This window comes from Cyanistes caeruleus, chromosome 19, assembly GCF_971803275.1.
Source record: "Cyanistes caeruleus chromosome 19, bCyaCae1.hap1.1, whole genome shotgun sequence".
In the NCBI taxonomy this organism is placed as follows: domain Eukaryota; kingdom Metazoa; phylum Chordata; class Aves; order Passeriformes; family Paridae; genus Cyanistes; species Cyanistes caeruleus.
Genome location: NC_141719.1, coordinates 8894250 through 8912001, shown reverse-complemented (window position 1 = coordinate 8912001; position 17752 = coordinate 8894250). Strand labels below are relative to the sequence as shown.

Below are 17752 nucleotides of genomic sequence, written 5' to 3'. Positions count from 1 at the left end.
CTCCTTAAAACTGAATCACAGGAGTGAGAGAAGGCTGAGGTATGGGAAAAGGAGAGTCATGGCTGAGCCTGCAGCCCCACTGACGATGCCGAGATCCTGCTGGGAAAGGCCACGCTCTCCTGCCATTCCCATATTACACACACTCTAATCCTATGTATTCACATTTGCTGTCCTCACACAAGTCTTTGCCCATTCTTTCCTCTCTTTCCTAAATATTAATACTTCTGAGGGAAAATTACTTTGCTTCCCACCAAACTGTGAACTATTCACTTGCTGGAAGGCAGCTAAACAAGTATATTTTTGTTTCTACACAGCCTTCCTTTTTATTTCATGGCATTAGAAATAAAAAATTGACTATCAATAATATGTTCTGAAACAAAATCAGTTATCACCATTTATATAATTTCTTTAGATTCAAAAAAACCTAAAATAAACCCTATATAAACACTTTTCCAAGGGAGATCACAATTGCTTCCATAATACACAGCAAACTGTGTAGCTGAAAACACAAACTGCATCAAAACATACCCAAATTTCCCATGCAAAACAAAATTCAGGATTTTCACCTTAGTATCTTCAGTGTCTACAGATATGAGGACCCATCCAGTGTACAGACACAGACATTTGACTTTACATGGGGAAATTTAGCAGACCCAAGATCCTGCTCCTGATTCCAGAGTTCTTCACATGGAGATGCTCCAGTACTGCCAGGACTCCACAAAATTGCAGCAGTTTAATTAATTCATTTTATAGCCAAATGCAACCCATGCTACCAATTTTTAGTGCCACAACCAGTGAAAACCACTCCATGCAACAGCCCCTCTGACCTGACTTCTGGCATGGAGATATTGCACTACAAAATAATGTGTTCAATAAAATACCACATATGTGTAAGAGAAGGGGTTAATGGGTTAATTGTTCCAGAACAACACTTCAGTAGTAATGCCAAATCTGTGAAACACACAAAAAATCAATTTTGCTTTTCCTGCTGTGTTTTTAGCACAGTAATTTTGGGTCTAACTGCACCCATCCCAGCTGGGGCTGGAGCATCCCTCTGCACGGGCTGGGATTCCCACAAACAAGGAGGAACAAGCAGGGCTCCCCTCCCATGCCAAGCATATGGAATATGTGCAGAACACTCCTTCTTTTTGGTGTGGAGAGGAAGAGAGACAGTGTGAAGTCATTCAAGCGGAATGATAACTAAACCAAAGCCAGATCAAAGCAGCAAAGAAGAAAGACTGAAATGTGAAGCTGAAATATTTATTGCCTTCAAAACATCATCCCTATCCTGTCCCTGGGCACTTTAATATTTTGGAGTTGTTAGAAAGCATTCTAACTTGTTTCATCATTTCAAAGAAATAAAGCCAAACATATAAAGCCAAGAAATAAATATAAAGTGTTCCCCAATTTTAAAAATAAGATGAGCTTGTCTTTATGAGAACAAGCACAAACCCATTTATAAATTGTTTACAGTTTGCATAATTTGAGATGTTTAATATCAAAAACTGGTCTGCGTTCCTTCAAGTAAGCTCCAACAATGGAAGGTATTTACCATACAATTATTGTTTTAAACTATGTACTTATGTTTGAAATAAATCATGAGAGAACATTAACAAATTAAATCACTCCGTAAAGCTATGAATGAATTTGGAGCAAATAATACTCCACGTGTGCAGTATCACACTGAAATAAGAATAATGCATTACATTCAAAATTAATGGCTCACAAATTAACTAGACATTGGTTAAACACACTAATAATTATTATAACTATTTCTCATTACAATAATGACAGGGCACTGTTGTGCTAGGTGCTGTGCAAACAGAATAAAACAGCAACTGCCAAATGATGAATGTGATGTGGGTTAAAAGGCTGGACAAGTGTTGTAAATGTGGCCGGAAAGGAAAACTTGGTAATTTTGCTCCAGACTGCAGAAACTGTCTGCAAGATTTAGATCCACTGCATATATGAAAGAGCACAGAGGCTCAGTTATCAAGGGAGGAGGATTAGAACAGAGATTAAATAGTCACGGCTTTCCCATGCTGAGACCACAGCTAAACCTCAGCAAGGACAACACGGAGGGGAGAATTAGAGAGACAGGTGTAGATAATGGTTTAGGAAAGGGAGACAAGTCTGCAATTAAAAGGTGGCCCAGAGAGCCAGCACAGACAGCAAAGAGATTCATGAGGTACCCAAAGAGGAGCAGAGAAGTCAAAGATGGAGATCAGAGAACAGCACTGTGGCACTGAGAGCTGGAGGGCGAATAAAATAAACCATCCAAGGACAAACTATGTGAGAAATCACCAGGACAGGACAGAGCCAGGCAAGGAGAATCACTTAACACTAACAAAGCACAGCCCAGGCTGTGTGGAGAGTGACAGAGCCAACAGAGGTTGGCAAACCAAAGATGCTGAGGATGAACTGCCAGGATTCTTAAGGAGGTTCAAGGGCTCAGAATTCACCCTGTCATTCTACTGACTTAAGGTAACTATTTTTATGGTTAAAATAATTGGTTAGTTCAGGATTCAGAGTAATAATATTCATGTTATAGTAGATAATAAAGATAATTAATTCTGGGGAACCATGAGTGTCTACTTGGCTCATTGGTTTCGTCCAAGAGGACATGGACTGTCACAATTTTCTTTTCCTTAAAAGTACTGTTTGAATTATCAACTTCAACTCCTCCATGAAGGCTGGTTGTACTGCTGCTGAAACCCAAGGAAAGTTGTACAAAGTACATAAAAAGTAAAAGCAAAATTAAGATGATGTAATTGAAGTAGAGCAATCACAATCATCGAGCAAAAACACAGAACAAAGTTTCCCCTTGTACTATTTTGTAGATTGTTTCTAAGTGACCCAAAGGAGGTGACAGCCTGAAACATTTCATGCTTTTTAACAATCAGTAATTGAATTCAATCATCTGTATGACTTTCTTTAGCCAACTGAAAGCTTTTCTCATTTTATCAATGTTTTGGGCATGGTACAGTGATGTGACAGGGAAGCCTTTGGATAAACAAGGGGACAATTCTGCCATTAGTGCTGATTATTTCTATATTCATTTAGTCAATGCGACCCTGCTAATCATCAACTACATTAATTATTAGAATAGCAATTTACAGCAATTAATGAGGTGCTACAGCATGATACAGCAATGCTCTTCACCTCACAAGGCAACACTTTTCATTTCATAAGCTGTGTGCCATACCAAACCAGTTTCATAGTTGTTATCACTAAAAAGATGTCATGTGATATCTCTATAACCATCTGGAGGGATGTAACAGTCCCAGAGCCAAGGATTAAAAATCAACTGTTACTTTTTTTATTTTTTTTTTGTACAACTGAGCCTTCCTTTCAATACATATTTCATTATTGCCAGTAGGTCTCCAGAGAAATGGGGGGAAAGAAAATGAAAGGCTGTAAATAGTTAATAGAACACTTTATTTTTGCTTTTAAGTGAGACTATTAAACAAAGCTACCACATTTTTCAGCCCTCTGTTCATGCTCCACGTTGTGGCCCCTAGAGCGAGGGTTAGGGAATGTTTACAATATGCTGGAAACTTTGACTGGATTTGCTCTAAAAGGTTTCAGATGCTCAAGCACAGCACCAAGTGGAGAACAGCTGCTTGGTTTTCCACTGATTCTTAAAGGAGAAAAAAAAAAACCCCTCAAAAAAAAAAAACCAAACCAAAACCCACCCTACCAAAAAACCACACAGTTTTAAAGAATAAAATTATATCCCAACTCCTCAGCTACATCGCATTACTGCTGTTTTTAAATCACAGATGTAGCTTTTTTCATCATATTGCAACTGCTGTAACAAGACAACCCTCAACATTTTAATAAAAGATAATGATGAACACAATGAACATGAGTATAAACTCTTAACAATGCTCTTTTATTGCAACACTTGGAATTAAAGACAATGCCTGCTCATAGTCCTTTAATTATTTCCGGCTCTAAATAGTAATAGCTTTTCCATTCTGACAAGAATTCTCTCCACACACAAATACTTCATTTTCAAGGAAAAATGGAATTAACTGCAAGAAAACAGCTACACTTAGGCAATTACCCTGAAAATATTGACAACAACAACAAGCAATTACTCAGAATTTGGATTCAACTCAGAGGAGCGAGAAAGGAAAAAAGAAATAAAAAATTAAGTTGTGGTTAAAGCTATCACTCCCTTTATTTATTTATCATTGCATTGATGATTCTCAGGCTGTTGTGTTTTGCTGTGTGCAGTGGCATTTCTGACGCACACCACTCCAAGAAGCCCATACAAGAGGATTTGAAGGAGCAGCTGTTTAAATATAAAGTTCTCAAAGGGCTTGATAGAATCAAATTCTCAAGATCCACTGTAAATCACAGTTGGTTTTTTTCCCCAAATGTAACTTCTGTGTATTTTGAACAGCCTAAATTTTACTTCTTTTCAAAATGTTGGGATTTAAAAATTATGCAAATGTAAATTACAAATAAATTAAATTATTTTCACTGCTGTTTATTCTACCTCCTTCTGCCAGCTCTCTTCACATGTCTATTTTTCCTTGCCTTCATCTGTTTCCCTCTTTATTGGGTCAGCAGCAGATTGTTCCCCATTTATTTCTCTCAAATCTATGTTCTCTCACTTCTTTTACACTGTTCCTTTTGTGGTATTACAGAGAGAAGAAATATTAAACACCATGGATATTTTGCAAGATATAAGCAATCTTAAGGACTAGAAGACCCTTACATAAAACTTCCCCTGCTAAAGTTTGACGCATTTTTAGGCACTTCAGAATAAAGCAAGAAGAGCTTTTCAGATCAAACAAGCCCAAGTCTTCTCTTTGTGCATCAAAGAGAACCATACAATGAAAAATGAGTCATTACTCATCCACAGCTGTAGGAAAAGACTCTGCAAAGGACAACCTCTCCCTCTGTCCATTTTTGCCTTGTCCCAGTTTCACCAGTGCAGGTGAACTGGGAAACCCCAGGCAGAACCAGTGCTGGAGGAGACCAGGCAGGCTCAGAACAGCAAAACCTTAATAAAATACTGAGGGCAGCATGAAAACAGAAATCTCATCAACTCACACCATCCCACTGCACCAGAGCAGAGACCTTGTGGAAATCAGGAGAGAAGGGAATTTCCTGAGCCTCGGAGTCACTGCTGTCCAGGCATTCCCTGCTGCAGCCTGAGGCTCCAGGACAGTGTTAATTTCATTTTAACTTCTGCTTTTAGCAAGGTTGATATCAAAGCCTCTGAAGGCTTTACAGGTATCAGTACCAAGTTTAAAACCACAGGAGAAGCCTGAGAATAGCTCCAGCTCCATGGATCTGGCTCAATGTCAGGTAAGGAATGACCCAGAATAACCAAAGGACTGGCAAAGCACACCAGGAGACGACAAGTGAATTTAATTTTGAATAAAGAAATGACTGAGGTTTCGGGATGAGTAACTGGTACCAACAAAAAAGTATTTCCTTCTCCTAAAGAGCATTTTTTCCACCTTGATTTAGGAAATCTGAGTAGAAGCACATTTTCATCAGGTATTTCCTGTGAGGCAAAAACCTTGTAGCAGAAATAACTGTGCTAGATACAAAAACTGAAATTTAAAATATAAGTGAGTACCACTGACCACCTGACAAAATCCCTAGAAATAGCAGCCCAGCATGGGGAAGCACAGAGCATTGCTCTCACACTGGAATAATGAAAAGCACTGGGAAAAGCTTTTTTAAGTCTGCAGTGAGAAAACTCCATGGCACCACTTCCAAGGAGAAATCAACTTCTTCTCCTTGACTCCCATGTCAGAAACCACGTGCAGGTACACAAGTATATATGAGAAAAAAAAGGCAAACTGTTTTCTTTCCTGCATTTTACTGAACGTCTGCAGGCACCACCTTCACATCACATCATGACTGGATTTGGTCTGCCACCAAAACCAAACCCCAAAATACTGTGAGAACTGTTTGTGCCTTAAAAACTACTGTGAAAACTATTGTGAAAATCTGCTAATAGACAGAAGTGGTTTTAACTGGTTTCTAGAAAGTTTAGAAGTTTAGCCCCTCTTTCTTCCCCAGAATTTTAAACAAGTTCAGACAAGGGGTAGAGAAGCCATGTTAAAAAAGGAGGTGTTGGTAGTTCCTTATGTAAACAAATAATTTTATTAAGTGAGTCAGAATGAAGCAGCTGCTCAACATTTGCTCTGTATCATCTCCACTTGCAAAGTGCTGAGATTTGGCTCCACAGACAGACTTGAAAAAAAGAAAGGCAAAGAGTGAGAGGGAGAAGGTTGTGGAGCACTGGAGTGCAGATGTGTGGGCACTTCTTGATGCTGCAGTGTTTAACTACAGCATCTGCACCTGTACAGGAGTTTAATTTAATGTCATTTAATATAATTTCATTTCATTTCTCCTAATGCGACTTCTTAAAATTTGTTTCCTTCCCACACTACAGAACTGAAGAACAAGAACTCAGGAAATCTGTACCTCAGGAGCATAGGAAAATGCTATTTGTGTAAGAGGCAAGCAAAGCAAAAAGCATTAAATCAGATCCCATAATTACCACCAGTACATGAGAACTGTCACAACCTTTATCCTGAAGAAATCGATGTAGTCTGCACTTCCCAAGAGGGTGACAGATGATCACAGCCTCAAACTATTCAGGATGTTCATAATTCAGTCCAAAATCTCTCAGTCTCAAGATGGACCAACTTTATGTGTCTGTGCAGCCACAGAGGTGTCATCCCCATCCCTGGAAGTGCCCAAGCCCAGGCTGGACAGGGCTTGGAGCAGCCTGGGACAGTGGAAGGTGTCCCTGGGATGGAATGGGATGGGTTTTAAGGTCCCTGCAACCCAAACCATTCTGGGATTCTTTCATCACAAGCAAGTGTCAAAACCAAACATCTCAAAACTGAGCTGGCATTGTGGTTGTAATCTTCAATAAAATGAGGATTATTTCCCTACAGCAAATATATATTCCTCATAGTAAACTAAAAGTATTGAACAATCTGCTACCAAAATAGAAGCAGAGGTAGAATAAATATATTGAATGAATAAACATCCAAATTCCACAGAACAAGACACAAGAGATGATGCTAAGAGCTGTTTAACAATATTGTATAAAGTCAGCGAGACCTTTTCTTTCTCTTCCATGCAATTTCTTCAGCAGCAAATGGGTACAGATTTTTTTTTTCCCCCTCATTTATTTTCTGTTTCATTCTACTCAGTTTGTACTGTGACAAATTATATACCTCTATTTCCTACTCCTCACTGTGAGAGATAAGAACAGCAGAGATTCAGCCTATTTGCAACCCACTCTCATGACACATTTTCAGCAACCAAACCACAGGGATTAGAGAAACAACCTTTCCCCCCAAGTAATTACAGAGAAGCTTTTCAAGAAAACTTTGTTCTTATAGAAATGCCATTTAAAGGACATTCTAGAAAAGCCCTTACAGCACTTCTTAGAGTAACTTTTGCTATTAGGCAATGCCTGTGACATGCACTGCAAAAGTAAATATAAATTTTATATCTACAAGTCACCACCATGAGTTAGGAGTGTTGGAGCAATTCTTTTGCAAAAGCTTTGCTTTTGACAGATATTTCTACCATGAACTTCAGAAGAAAAAAACCTTCTGTAAACTATGTAAACCCCTATTCTGTACTGAAACTGTGGCAATACTATTTTTTTTTTTTTTTAAGTGAAAGATACTTTCAGAAATGTGGATTTTACTATTCCACACAATGTCTCGAATCCCTTTCATTCTGCATTGGTGTGGATATGTTTGAAACAGCAGCAGCACTGTTTGCTGTCACAGCACTGGAAAAATAGTGATAATAATAACAAAAATCCCCCAAAATGCCTGCCATTTCCCTTTCCATGTGCCTGCAGCTCAGCAGCTGCTCAAGATATAATCCTGTGGCCATTTCAGAATCAAAGTGCATTCAGATCAAAGTAGTTTATGAGAAATCACTGATGCACCTACTGGGTTCTGAGCTGTAATTCCACAAGGCATCACTTCTGTTGAAGATGTTGAACTGTATTTTCACCCACCTCATGCAAGACGAGGTTGTTTTCTAAAGATTTACTGGGTCTGCCTTAGCTTGGAGTTACTTAATTTCATTCTACAAGTAGTTAAAGAAATTCAGCAAAATGAAACATTTTTAGGTAAGATGTGGGATCTTGTGGATTCATATTAATAGGAAGGGATTGCTAAAAAGAATAATTTTTGCAGCAATGGAAAAGAAAAAGCCATAAGGAAGCCATCCATTTCTGCCACAAGAAATGTTGTTCTTTCCTATTACCTACATGTATATCATATAAAAGCACATACATGAAAAAAATCTCAGTATTGTCAAGACACCCTGGTGCTAAATGAATGGCTTGAATTGCAGAAAGCCCTGCAGGACTGGCAGTTCCTCTGTCCTGGGCACCTGAAGTCTGTTCCAGCCCTGGTCAGAAATGCAGATGTCAGACCCAGAGCTGAAATCCCAACCAGCAAAATATGAGCTGGGCTGGACTAGGGCACTGCATTTCTGCAAATATCATCTTTTCAGGATCCTAAATCCATCCTCATGGATCTGCTGACTTCTGTCTCCAGTCAGAAATTTATAAAAACTGGTTTTTAAAACCACACTTGAAAGATAATTTTTATTTCTATTCAATTACTTCTTAGCATTACTAATTCCATTATTAATCTTGAAATTAACCCCAAACCCCTGCTACAAAACAATCAAAGGAGCAGTAGTATAGAGTTTTATTAAACTATCTCCACAATTAAACATTTTCCATTTCAACTGGGAGAGGTATATATGATTTAATATTAAAATTCTCTACATTATTTTCAACACCCTAAATTAAGAAAATTAAATTAAATTAAAAGAAAAAGCATAAGAGAAACAAAGTGCCACAGAACATGGAAAAATACAGGCAAAAATACAATATCAAAGAATATTCTCATTTAGAGGGGACCTACAGGAGCAGAAGCAGTTTGTATTAGGAGACACTTTGAAAATCATATAGGAATAGGTATTAATCACTTGCTGTGGGGGAAACAGCAGATGATTTTCAGCCTGTGGAACAATCCCCAGGGCTTTTCAGCCCCAGGAGCTGACCCATCCCCAGCTCTGGCCAAGGGATTCACCCACAGGAAAGGCAAGGCTGGGACTGAGCTCTGCCAACATTGTTTGAATTCATGGCCCTTGGAGCATCACCAGCACTTTGGGCTCTTAGAACTTGAGTCTTTCAAATCCTTACTCCAACTCCAAGCTACACCTAAGCTTAAATACAGCCAAGGAATATCTGAAATATCTGAGGTCATCCTCAGCTCCTGCAAGAGCTCCTCGAGTCCCAAATCCCCATCCTGCCTGGATCCACGTGGGGATCAACCCTGAGCAGCCAGGGCTGCAAAGCCAGACTGGTTTTATTAACATCAGTAAGACCAAACTGACACATTATTTGAAAGATGTGGAAGAAAATTAATGCAACTTCACTATCAACAAATCTGATGGTAAAATACTAAAAGATAAAGTGCAGTTGATAACAGTTCAACCACCCCAAAATTATAAATAATAGTCAGTGTAAAGAATTTAAAGATTAAAAGCTGGAGTTTTTATTAATGTCTGCAGTGATTTAAGATAGTCTCTATTTATGCCAAATACCTCAGAGATTATAGAAATAAAGAAATACAGACTTCAGCCCTGTCACTTTTATGGAATAAAAGTATCTTTACTTCCCTCTCCCAGCCTAGATAAAGTACATTGTGATATTAAACTGAATACTTGTAGCAAATAACTTCTGGTTTGTTTCAGAATAATCTGTTTCCCCTAGAAATTACTTTCCATAGCTTTGACTTTAAACTGGATTAACACATGGAAAGAATACTTCACAAAATCAAAAATGGAAGAAGCAGAGCAAGAGCTGATCTTGTCCTCTGTGCATCTGCTGTACATAAACCACTCCCTTGCTCAGAAAACATCAAACTTGGTGCATCCTGATGAGCTGTTCATGGACAAAGACAGCAAAAAAACCTGTTCCAAGTTAGTTAATGAAAGCTGTTTGTTGCAGAGCACTTCTCCCAGCCTAACATCCATGTGAAGAACAAGTACTCCCACAAAGAAATGTTGTATCAAAAAGGAAAAATCTGCATTAGACTTGTAATTTGTGGATATTAAACATAAAATATAAGATCAGAAGCATCATCTATTACATTAAAATATATTTTAAATAAATGCATCTTTCAAATGTATTCTGTTTTCTAGAAGAGCCCAAAGCAACAATTATTTTTTGCTTTTTGTTTGATTATTTGCTTCCTATGAATAAACTCTGAATTGAACCTGGGCCCATTTATTTGAGAGGGCAAGACCAGCTGACATCATTAACCTCAATTCTATTTCCTTCCCACCACTAAAAAATCAACAAATTTGGAGAAGTTTGTTCCTACTTTAGTTGTTTCATTTTTCTGGCTGATCAGAACCCTGAAGGTGCAGCTTTAAAACAGGAAAAAAACTATAGGAGGGCAGTTAGATAAGATAAAGCATAAGTTTCTTTAATAAATAAATACTAATAAATATTTAAAAATTCCAGGGCTAGTTCAATAATTATTCCATATTCACTTACTTCAGAGCCTGTTCCAGGTGACGAATTTTCTTTTGAGCATCCCCTCTTTCTTTATCCAGATCATTCTGAATGCCATGAATCTGCCATTTAAGGAAAAAAAACACCCTATCTTTTAGCCCAAATGGTGTCTGAGTTAAAATAAATCAATGTTATTTTAAATTGTAAAACCTGTTTATTTGCATATTCTTTTTCCACTGGTGAAGACAACCATCCATGGATTTCTAAAATTAGGAGAAATACAAAAGCAGGGATTAATAGAGAGATGAAGTATGAGAATGTAGCCAATGAGCTATTTTCCTTCTCAAAGTGAATATTACTGTCAAGAATAAAGAAATATCAGTAATCACATAAAAAAGGAGCTAGATTTTCTTTGGGTAAGTACAGAGAAGCAGATAGGAATCTGCCTAAAATAGTGACCTGTATTCTCCATGGTGCAGAGTTCCTACTCACCAATTTGTGACCACCCAAAGTGAATCACTTCATTCATAAGTGATCAATTCTTAACAATAAAAAGTATCAAACATAAATAGCTCACATAAAAATCCTAAAGAATAACAATAATAGAATAATTAGCAATAATTACCCTAAAAATAGTTACAAAAAGATTTGAATTTGGCAACTTCCCAGGTGTGGTCCAAACCATGCATTTTTGTGATGTTTTTTGGCAAGGGCAGGTTAAGTCCAAGTGTTTGTACATAATCCAAGAGTTGTATTGCTTTAGAATTGCTCAAGGAAAAACGTGGGGATGGAACATACAGGAAATCCACCTACAGTCACTTGTAATCTTCCAGGCTGTTAAAACACTACAATAAAGAAAAAGTTGATTTACTAAGTGTGTAGGCCAGTGAAAAAAAAACCAATTCAGAGATTCTCTGCAAGGAGCAGTTCCATGGGGGTGTTCACTCCAGGAACATTTAGCTGGGTTCCAAGAGCCCCCAAATCCATGAGCTACATCTATCAGAGAATAAAGAAGCTATTGCCAAAACTGGTAAAATTCTGTATTTTCAACAGGTGGCTTGAGAATGGCTGTCAGGAATAATCTGTCACTCTTCTGATGCTGAGCTGGATGTTTGGAAAACAAGCAGTAGATTATTTATAAAAAGCAGGTGTTTCCTTGGCTTGTAAAGCCATTTAGCCTAACTGGTTCCTGATCCAGCAGATAAGCACATTTAATCAAACTGTGACATTTAAGGTTCCTACCTATGATTTGTTTGATGTTAAAGTATCCTCAGAGGCAGCAGCCACTGCAGACTCATAAAGATGATTAGATAATGGGTAGGTTTTTAAGTGAACAGACTGCAACAGAGACTTCACGATTCCTTTACTTGTTTTAGTATTTTATGGGCCAATCCATCCTGGTTTATGGATTTATATCCATAGACCATTCAAGAGTATTTTTTCTTCTCATCCTTTCACAAAGATTTGAGTTTGAAAACAGTTACACCAGAATTTATGAACAAACTGCTGTCAAGCTATCAAAAAAAAAGAAAGGTTCTGCTTCCTTGTTTACTGATGCAGGATTCCAGCTTCCCTCCCTGGGCTCACTGGTTGGAGGCACTGCTGACACGCTCTTAGCCCATGCTTAGGAGCTTCCTCCCAAAAGATCCTCAAACCTCAGTCAAATTATGCCAATATATTTTTTATTTTGGCCTGCAAATCACTCCAATCCTGGATTTTTCTTGAGTTCAACATGTATAAAACACACAGCTTGACTAAAAAGACAAATGGAGGCTAGGTTTAAACCAAGGCAGATCCTGGAACAAAGAATGTTTTGACTTCAAGTCAGCAGAAGGAACTAACTCAAACCAAAACCCCTCTACAATTCATGTCACAAGTGCTATTACCAAGTGACAAGTAGCTGGGATCACAATCCATTATTTTATGTTATAAATTTGCCACATTTGGCAATGACATGTTTGAGTAACACATCCTTTCAATTAAACAGGCATCTAAGGCACCCTCTGGCTGCACATGAGTTGCACATATAATGTCACTAAAATTGAAGTTTAATTTGAAGCCTATTGATGTTCCGAGTCTAAAAGAGCAGGCAGGATTTGCAAAGTGCTTTAAGATGAAGTGTTTCTGATGAAAATTACATTTTTTACTTTAAGTTCCTGATGTAAAAACAATGCCTGTTGACAATATCTAGAGAACACATGGAGAGGGATGGAATAGAGATATTCTGGGGGAAAAGGAGTATGGGAGAACACATGAGCACTGGCAGAGGTCAGGCCAGGTTTCATTCAGTTCATTATCTTTTCAGTAACAGCAGCTGCCACCACAGGACAGGCTTCCAGGGGTATTTTTTGGGAATGCCATCCCAGCCTCCATCCCTTGGCAACAGAGGTGATATCCTAAAAATCACAGGTGATATCCTAAAAATCAGATGTGATACCCCTGGCCCAAAACAGCTGTGCTTAAAATCTTCCTTCATTTTGTCCGATTATTTTTCCAAACCTTGTGAAGTGCTTGTATTCCCAAATTTACTATTTGGGGGGTTTCAAAATTTAAGCCTTTAAGTCCTCTACAGAACAAAATTGGAGGGGTGCAGAAGATGGGAAATTTTCCTGGAAATATTACCTGTTTCTCATATGCACGCTGCAATTGAAGCTTGTCCTGCTGAACCTTGTATTCTTGATCCTGCAGAGGAAAATAAACAAACAAATGTGTAAATAAACAAATCCCATTTTTCTTCCATTTCAGAGCATTCATCAAACACAGACAGTAGCTATCATATAGAACAGTCCATAAAAAAAAAAAAAAAAAAAACCACTTTATATCATCATGAAAAAATTCTCTGACATGGAAAAAAATTTAACCAACACCAAGTAACACAACTATCTCAAAAGTCATGATTCATGTTTGTTAAAGAGAAACAGCAACTTGTTCTCCTGAGCTATTAAAATGCCATTCTGTACTATATCAACTGTGAAATGAAAGACATTGGAAGAAAAGTAGATGCCAAAACTCAGCCAGGACTGATACATGATACAGATGTGGAACTCATTACCCTGAGATAGAAGGATTAATTTAAATGCCTACAGGAAGACAGAATATTGAACTGAACTATTAAACAGTGCAAATTAAAAACAATTTTGAAACTTTAAAAATGTTTACAGTTTACAAGAAAATAAAAGATATTCATCATTCTTTGACAGGCTTCTTTGTTATCCACCAATACAGATTTAAACTCTTTAACTTAACATGTGATCTACAAGAAACAGTCAGAAAACTTCTGTGAAAATTCTGCTCTTACCTCTCTTTTAGCCACACTTTTTAAATCAACCTTTAACCACATGTGACATTTCATTTATTTCCATTAATAAAACAGAAACAAGCAAGCATGGTATATAGAAGTACATTTAAGGATGGATATCCAAACATTTAAATCAGTGGATAAAACAAAAAGAGTTGGTCATTTCTGAGAAAGAAAGTCAGGGCTCACCCTCAGCTCTTGCTGCCTTTGATGTTCACAGTCTTGCAACTGTTGTTTCAACAGAGCCATTCCACGCTGTAATTCTGCAATCACATCAGATGTCTGCTGGGATTTAACAGAAAAAGCAATTTTTATCTTGCACTCCTCATTAGCTCTTTTGCATTTTTAAATTTATTCTTCTAATCTAAGAGAAATAAATCTCTTTTATTTAATCTCTCAAATTAGTGAATCTAAACCACTGCAGTTTCCAAAAAATTGGAAAAATTATCAGCTTGGGAGAAAAAACCTGTATGAGTTTATGGCTCTGGATACGTCAGTTCAGGCCCTCTGATTAGAAATGGAAACAAAAGCACAAAAAAACCACCCCATTAATAAAAAATCCCTACTAAAATCTACAAAAAATTGGTAGAAATTAGAATACCTTGTAAAAGAAACAGAGTAAGGTATCATCAAAGCTCAGAGAATTTCAACAACTAAACACCAAACACCTGACTTGTCCTATGGCTCTATGGATTAATAAATGGTATTTAAAACTCGAGTCTTTTCTACAATTATTTAACTTTAAAATCACTTTAAATATGTACCATCTTTGCACCTATGCACATCAGCAGGCATCAACGTGACAGATGTTTTTCCAGGAACAAACCAGAGTTATTACATTTTGCGTGAAATTTACACTTGCAAAATATAAAAATATTTCCTTAAACACATAAATATTTAACACAATGTTCAATACTACGAAGCCTGCAGGACTATTTTTTTTCTGGAAAAAGTATTTTCTGCCATGGAAGAGGCTTTATGAAAACATTAAGTCTTTAAGAGTGTATTTAGAATTTTTACAGGAGTACAAACAAAATCAGGATCTGAATCTGGATCAGCTGTAGAAATACACACCAGAACAACCAACCAACTTCAGATGATTTTTCAGTCAAATTTGGGAATGAAAACTTAAATCCCAATTTTATTTAAACTTACACTCATGACTAACTTGGGGAACTGAGCAATCCTTTGGATTTATTCATAAGCATTATATTGATAGTGAGGAGAGCACTTAGGAAATAAACCCCATTTTCCTGCCTGTTACACCTGAGCATACCTGAGCTTGTTCCTTCTTCAGAAAATCTCTGTCAACTTCAAATTTACTTTGTAGCTGCTGAACTTTCTCCTTGTACTCCTGAGTAATCTGGTCCTTGTCTTTCTGAAGTAAGTCATACCTACAAGGAGCAAGCAAACAGGATATGGAAATTGCTTTCATATTTTGGCATTTTACCTGCTCAGTATCAATTCCATGTGCTTTTGTCACAGAATGAGCTGCTCATAAATAAAGGAAAGGTAAGACACTCCTCAAGGTGGTCATTTGGGTCACTCTAAATGAGTTTGACACCAATAAATACATTTTCATGGGAGTTTTCTAACGTCAAATGACATTCAGTGTGTTCCTGGAACAAAAGTCATAATGTTTGCTTCTGGAAATTCCATATTCTTAAAACCAGCAATTGTTACTGAATTACCTTGCTTTCAGGTCCTGAAGTTGGGAGCAGACCTCCTGGTAACGCTGTTCCACCTCAGTCTTCTCCTGAGATAATTTCTGACGCTGTAAATTACTATTTTCAGCCTCAACAGTCAACTGCTGCACACGGGCCCCCAGCTTTTCCACTGTCTCATTCTAAAAGAACAGAGAATTACTGAGAAAAGCCCAGAATAAATGAGGGAATACCCCAGTTGTTATTCAGTAGCCTTGGGCAAGGAGGTTCTCTGGTGATGCAGAGACACAAGAGTTACAATGGCAAAGCTGTCATCAGTCATGACAGTAAATTCTATAGTGTGTATAAAAATAAATAAATCTTAAAAATATGGGTGTTTATTCCCCCTCAAAGTGACATCTCTTCTCCCTTATGGAGAACAGCATGTGCAACTGATTTCTAAATTACAAGTCCTTTAAAATGGGACAGAAGACAGTACTTCAATGGAAAACTGCAATGGATGATAATATACATAAAGCATTTTTAGATTTCCCAGTAATCTCACTGCAGTAACTTTCAGTAAATTACAAGCACCTTTCAAGAGTTGTATCTTTTCCCTGGAACTTCATCTCCTAATACAGACAAATTTTAAAATGAGCAGAGTTGGGACAGGCAGGTACTCTAGGACTTCCCATTCTTCCCTAAATTTATGGTAATAGGCAGAGAAATGAGGCAAGAATTCCTCTGGAGGCTGGGGTCAGAAAATAAGACCCAGAGTAGGTTTCAAAGTTATTTTTTAATTAACAAAGGCTTGAAGATGAGGGAAGTGGAACAGACATTTCACCCACTCTCAAAGTACAATAGAAGTGCCCTGTGCAGCCCTGACTGTCACTGGAGGTGACACAAACCTGAGCCAGTGCAAGAACCCCACACAGACAGAGCATCACCTGAACGTTCACCTGAGCTCTGGCAATGCCTGCAGAGATTGCACAGCCACAGCACAGCAAAATTCTCCATCAGTGCCAAGCTGCTCACCATGGGTTTGGTTTGCTGGGGGCAGAGGGTTGTTTGCTTTGGGGGCTTGGGGTTTTGATTTGTTTTGTGGTTTTCTGGGGTTTTGTCATTTTTTTAAAACGGAGTAATTTTTAATATATCACTGAATATAATTCCTGGCTGGCCCCATGACCCTCAAGGAAGCTCATCCTTGTTCTGGGCACAAACCCCTCCTTATCAGCTCTATGGCATTGATGAAATTGTTCAGCCAATTCCACTTGCTAACAGCACTGGCATTCCTGACAACATGAAACTCTGAACAAGGAAACTCTGAAATATCAACAGAAAAAAATAAAAAAATCAGGAGAGAGAAAGGAGAGAGAAAAAAAGAAAACTAATTTCCAGTGACAGTCTAGTCTTTCATCTTAAGCCCTGCCTTGAACTCTACCTTGTTTAATTATTAAATCAGAAGCTGCTCAGCAAGATCTGTCTAGTTTTGATGGTTCTTAAATTCAATCCTGCTGACAGACTGTGTCCATTTTTCCCTGTATTTACTGTTACCTATGACATGATCTGAATGTTAATTTTTAAATTCAACATTCATTAATAAAGGAATAAATTTTGTTTGACATTGTCTTTTCACTCATTCAATTTTCCTCATACCTCATCCTGATGAAAAGTACAACATGCTTTTTTGAGGTTACTTGTTAATTCTTTTGCTTTTTGCATCATTTATATAACAGGCACAAAATCCAGATTATACCTAATTACATGCTTATAATTACTCTAGACAAGAAATGCAATAAATTAGAATAATCAATACTTATTTTAAAATCCTTTTAATGTCATCTTTCATCTAACAGGAGCATTTGCTTAGTCAAAGAGGAGGTGGGTGAGTAAAAAATCATGTTTCTATGAAAATAGATGTAATATATAAATGGTCTACAGACCTGAAAAGACAAAAATTCTGCTAAATTAAATTAAGGACTGATTCTAAAATATCAGTGTAACATTGATTGAAGGGCTGTACCTTGCTTAATTTTATCTGGGGAATAAAATCCTTGATTGCACTGGCTTCCAGGACAGTGTCTTCTCCTAGAACAACTGCACTGCACTATCAAAAATAAGGATGTATGTGCATAAATAACAGAATCACAGAGTGGTTTGGGTTGAGAGGGACCTTAAAAATCATCTGATTCCAGCCCAAAATCATCTGATTCCAGCTGTGACATGGCAGGGACACCTTCCAGCATCCCAGGTGGCTCCAAG

At 37.6% G+C, this 17752-nt stretch overlaps 1 protein-coding gene across 34 annotated transcripts in view; it reads right to left on the bottom strand.

Moving 5' to 3' along the window:
* Positions 1-17752, bottom strand: part of CEP112 (centrosomal protein 112) — a 158216-nt gene that overhangs the window by 103403 nt on the left and 37061 nt on the right. For 11 of the 34 annotated variants that reach the window (XM_086857570.1, XM_086857572.1, XM_086857568.1 and 8 more), the window contains exons 13-17: positions 15539-15693; positions 15124-15241; positions 14037-14129; positions 13172-13231; positions 10592-10671 (exon numbers count right to left, since the gene is read on the bottom strand). In XM_086857570.1, coding sequence (XP_086713696.1) covers positions 10592-10671; positions 13172-13231; positions 14037-14129; positions 15124-15241; positions 15539-15693 — 506 coding nt within the window. Of the gene's footprint in view, positions 1-10591; positions 10672-13171; positions 13232-14036; positions 14133-15123; positions 15242-15538; positions 15694-17513; positions 17598-17752 lie in introns of all 34 variants that reach the window. The other 23 variants (XM_086857569.1, XM_086857571.1, XM_086857567.1 and 20 more) reach the window with 3 other exon arrangements.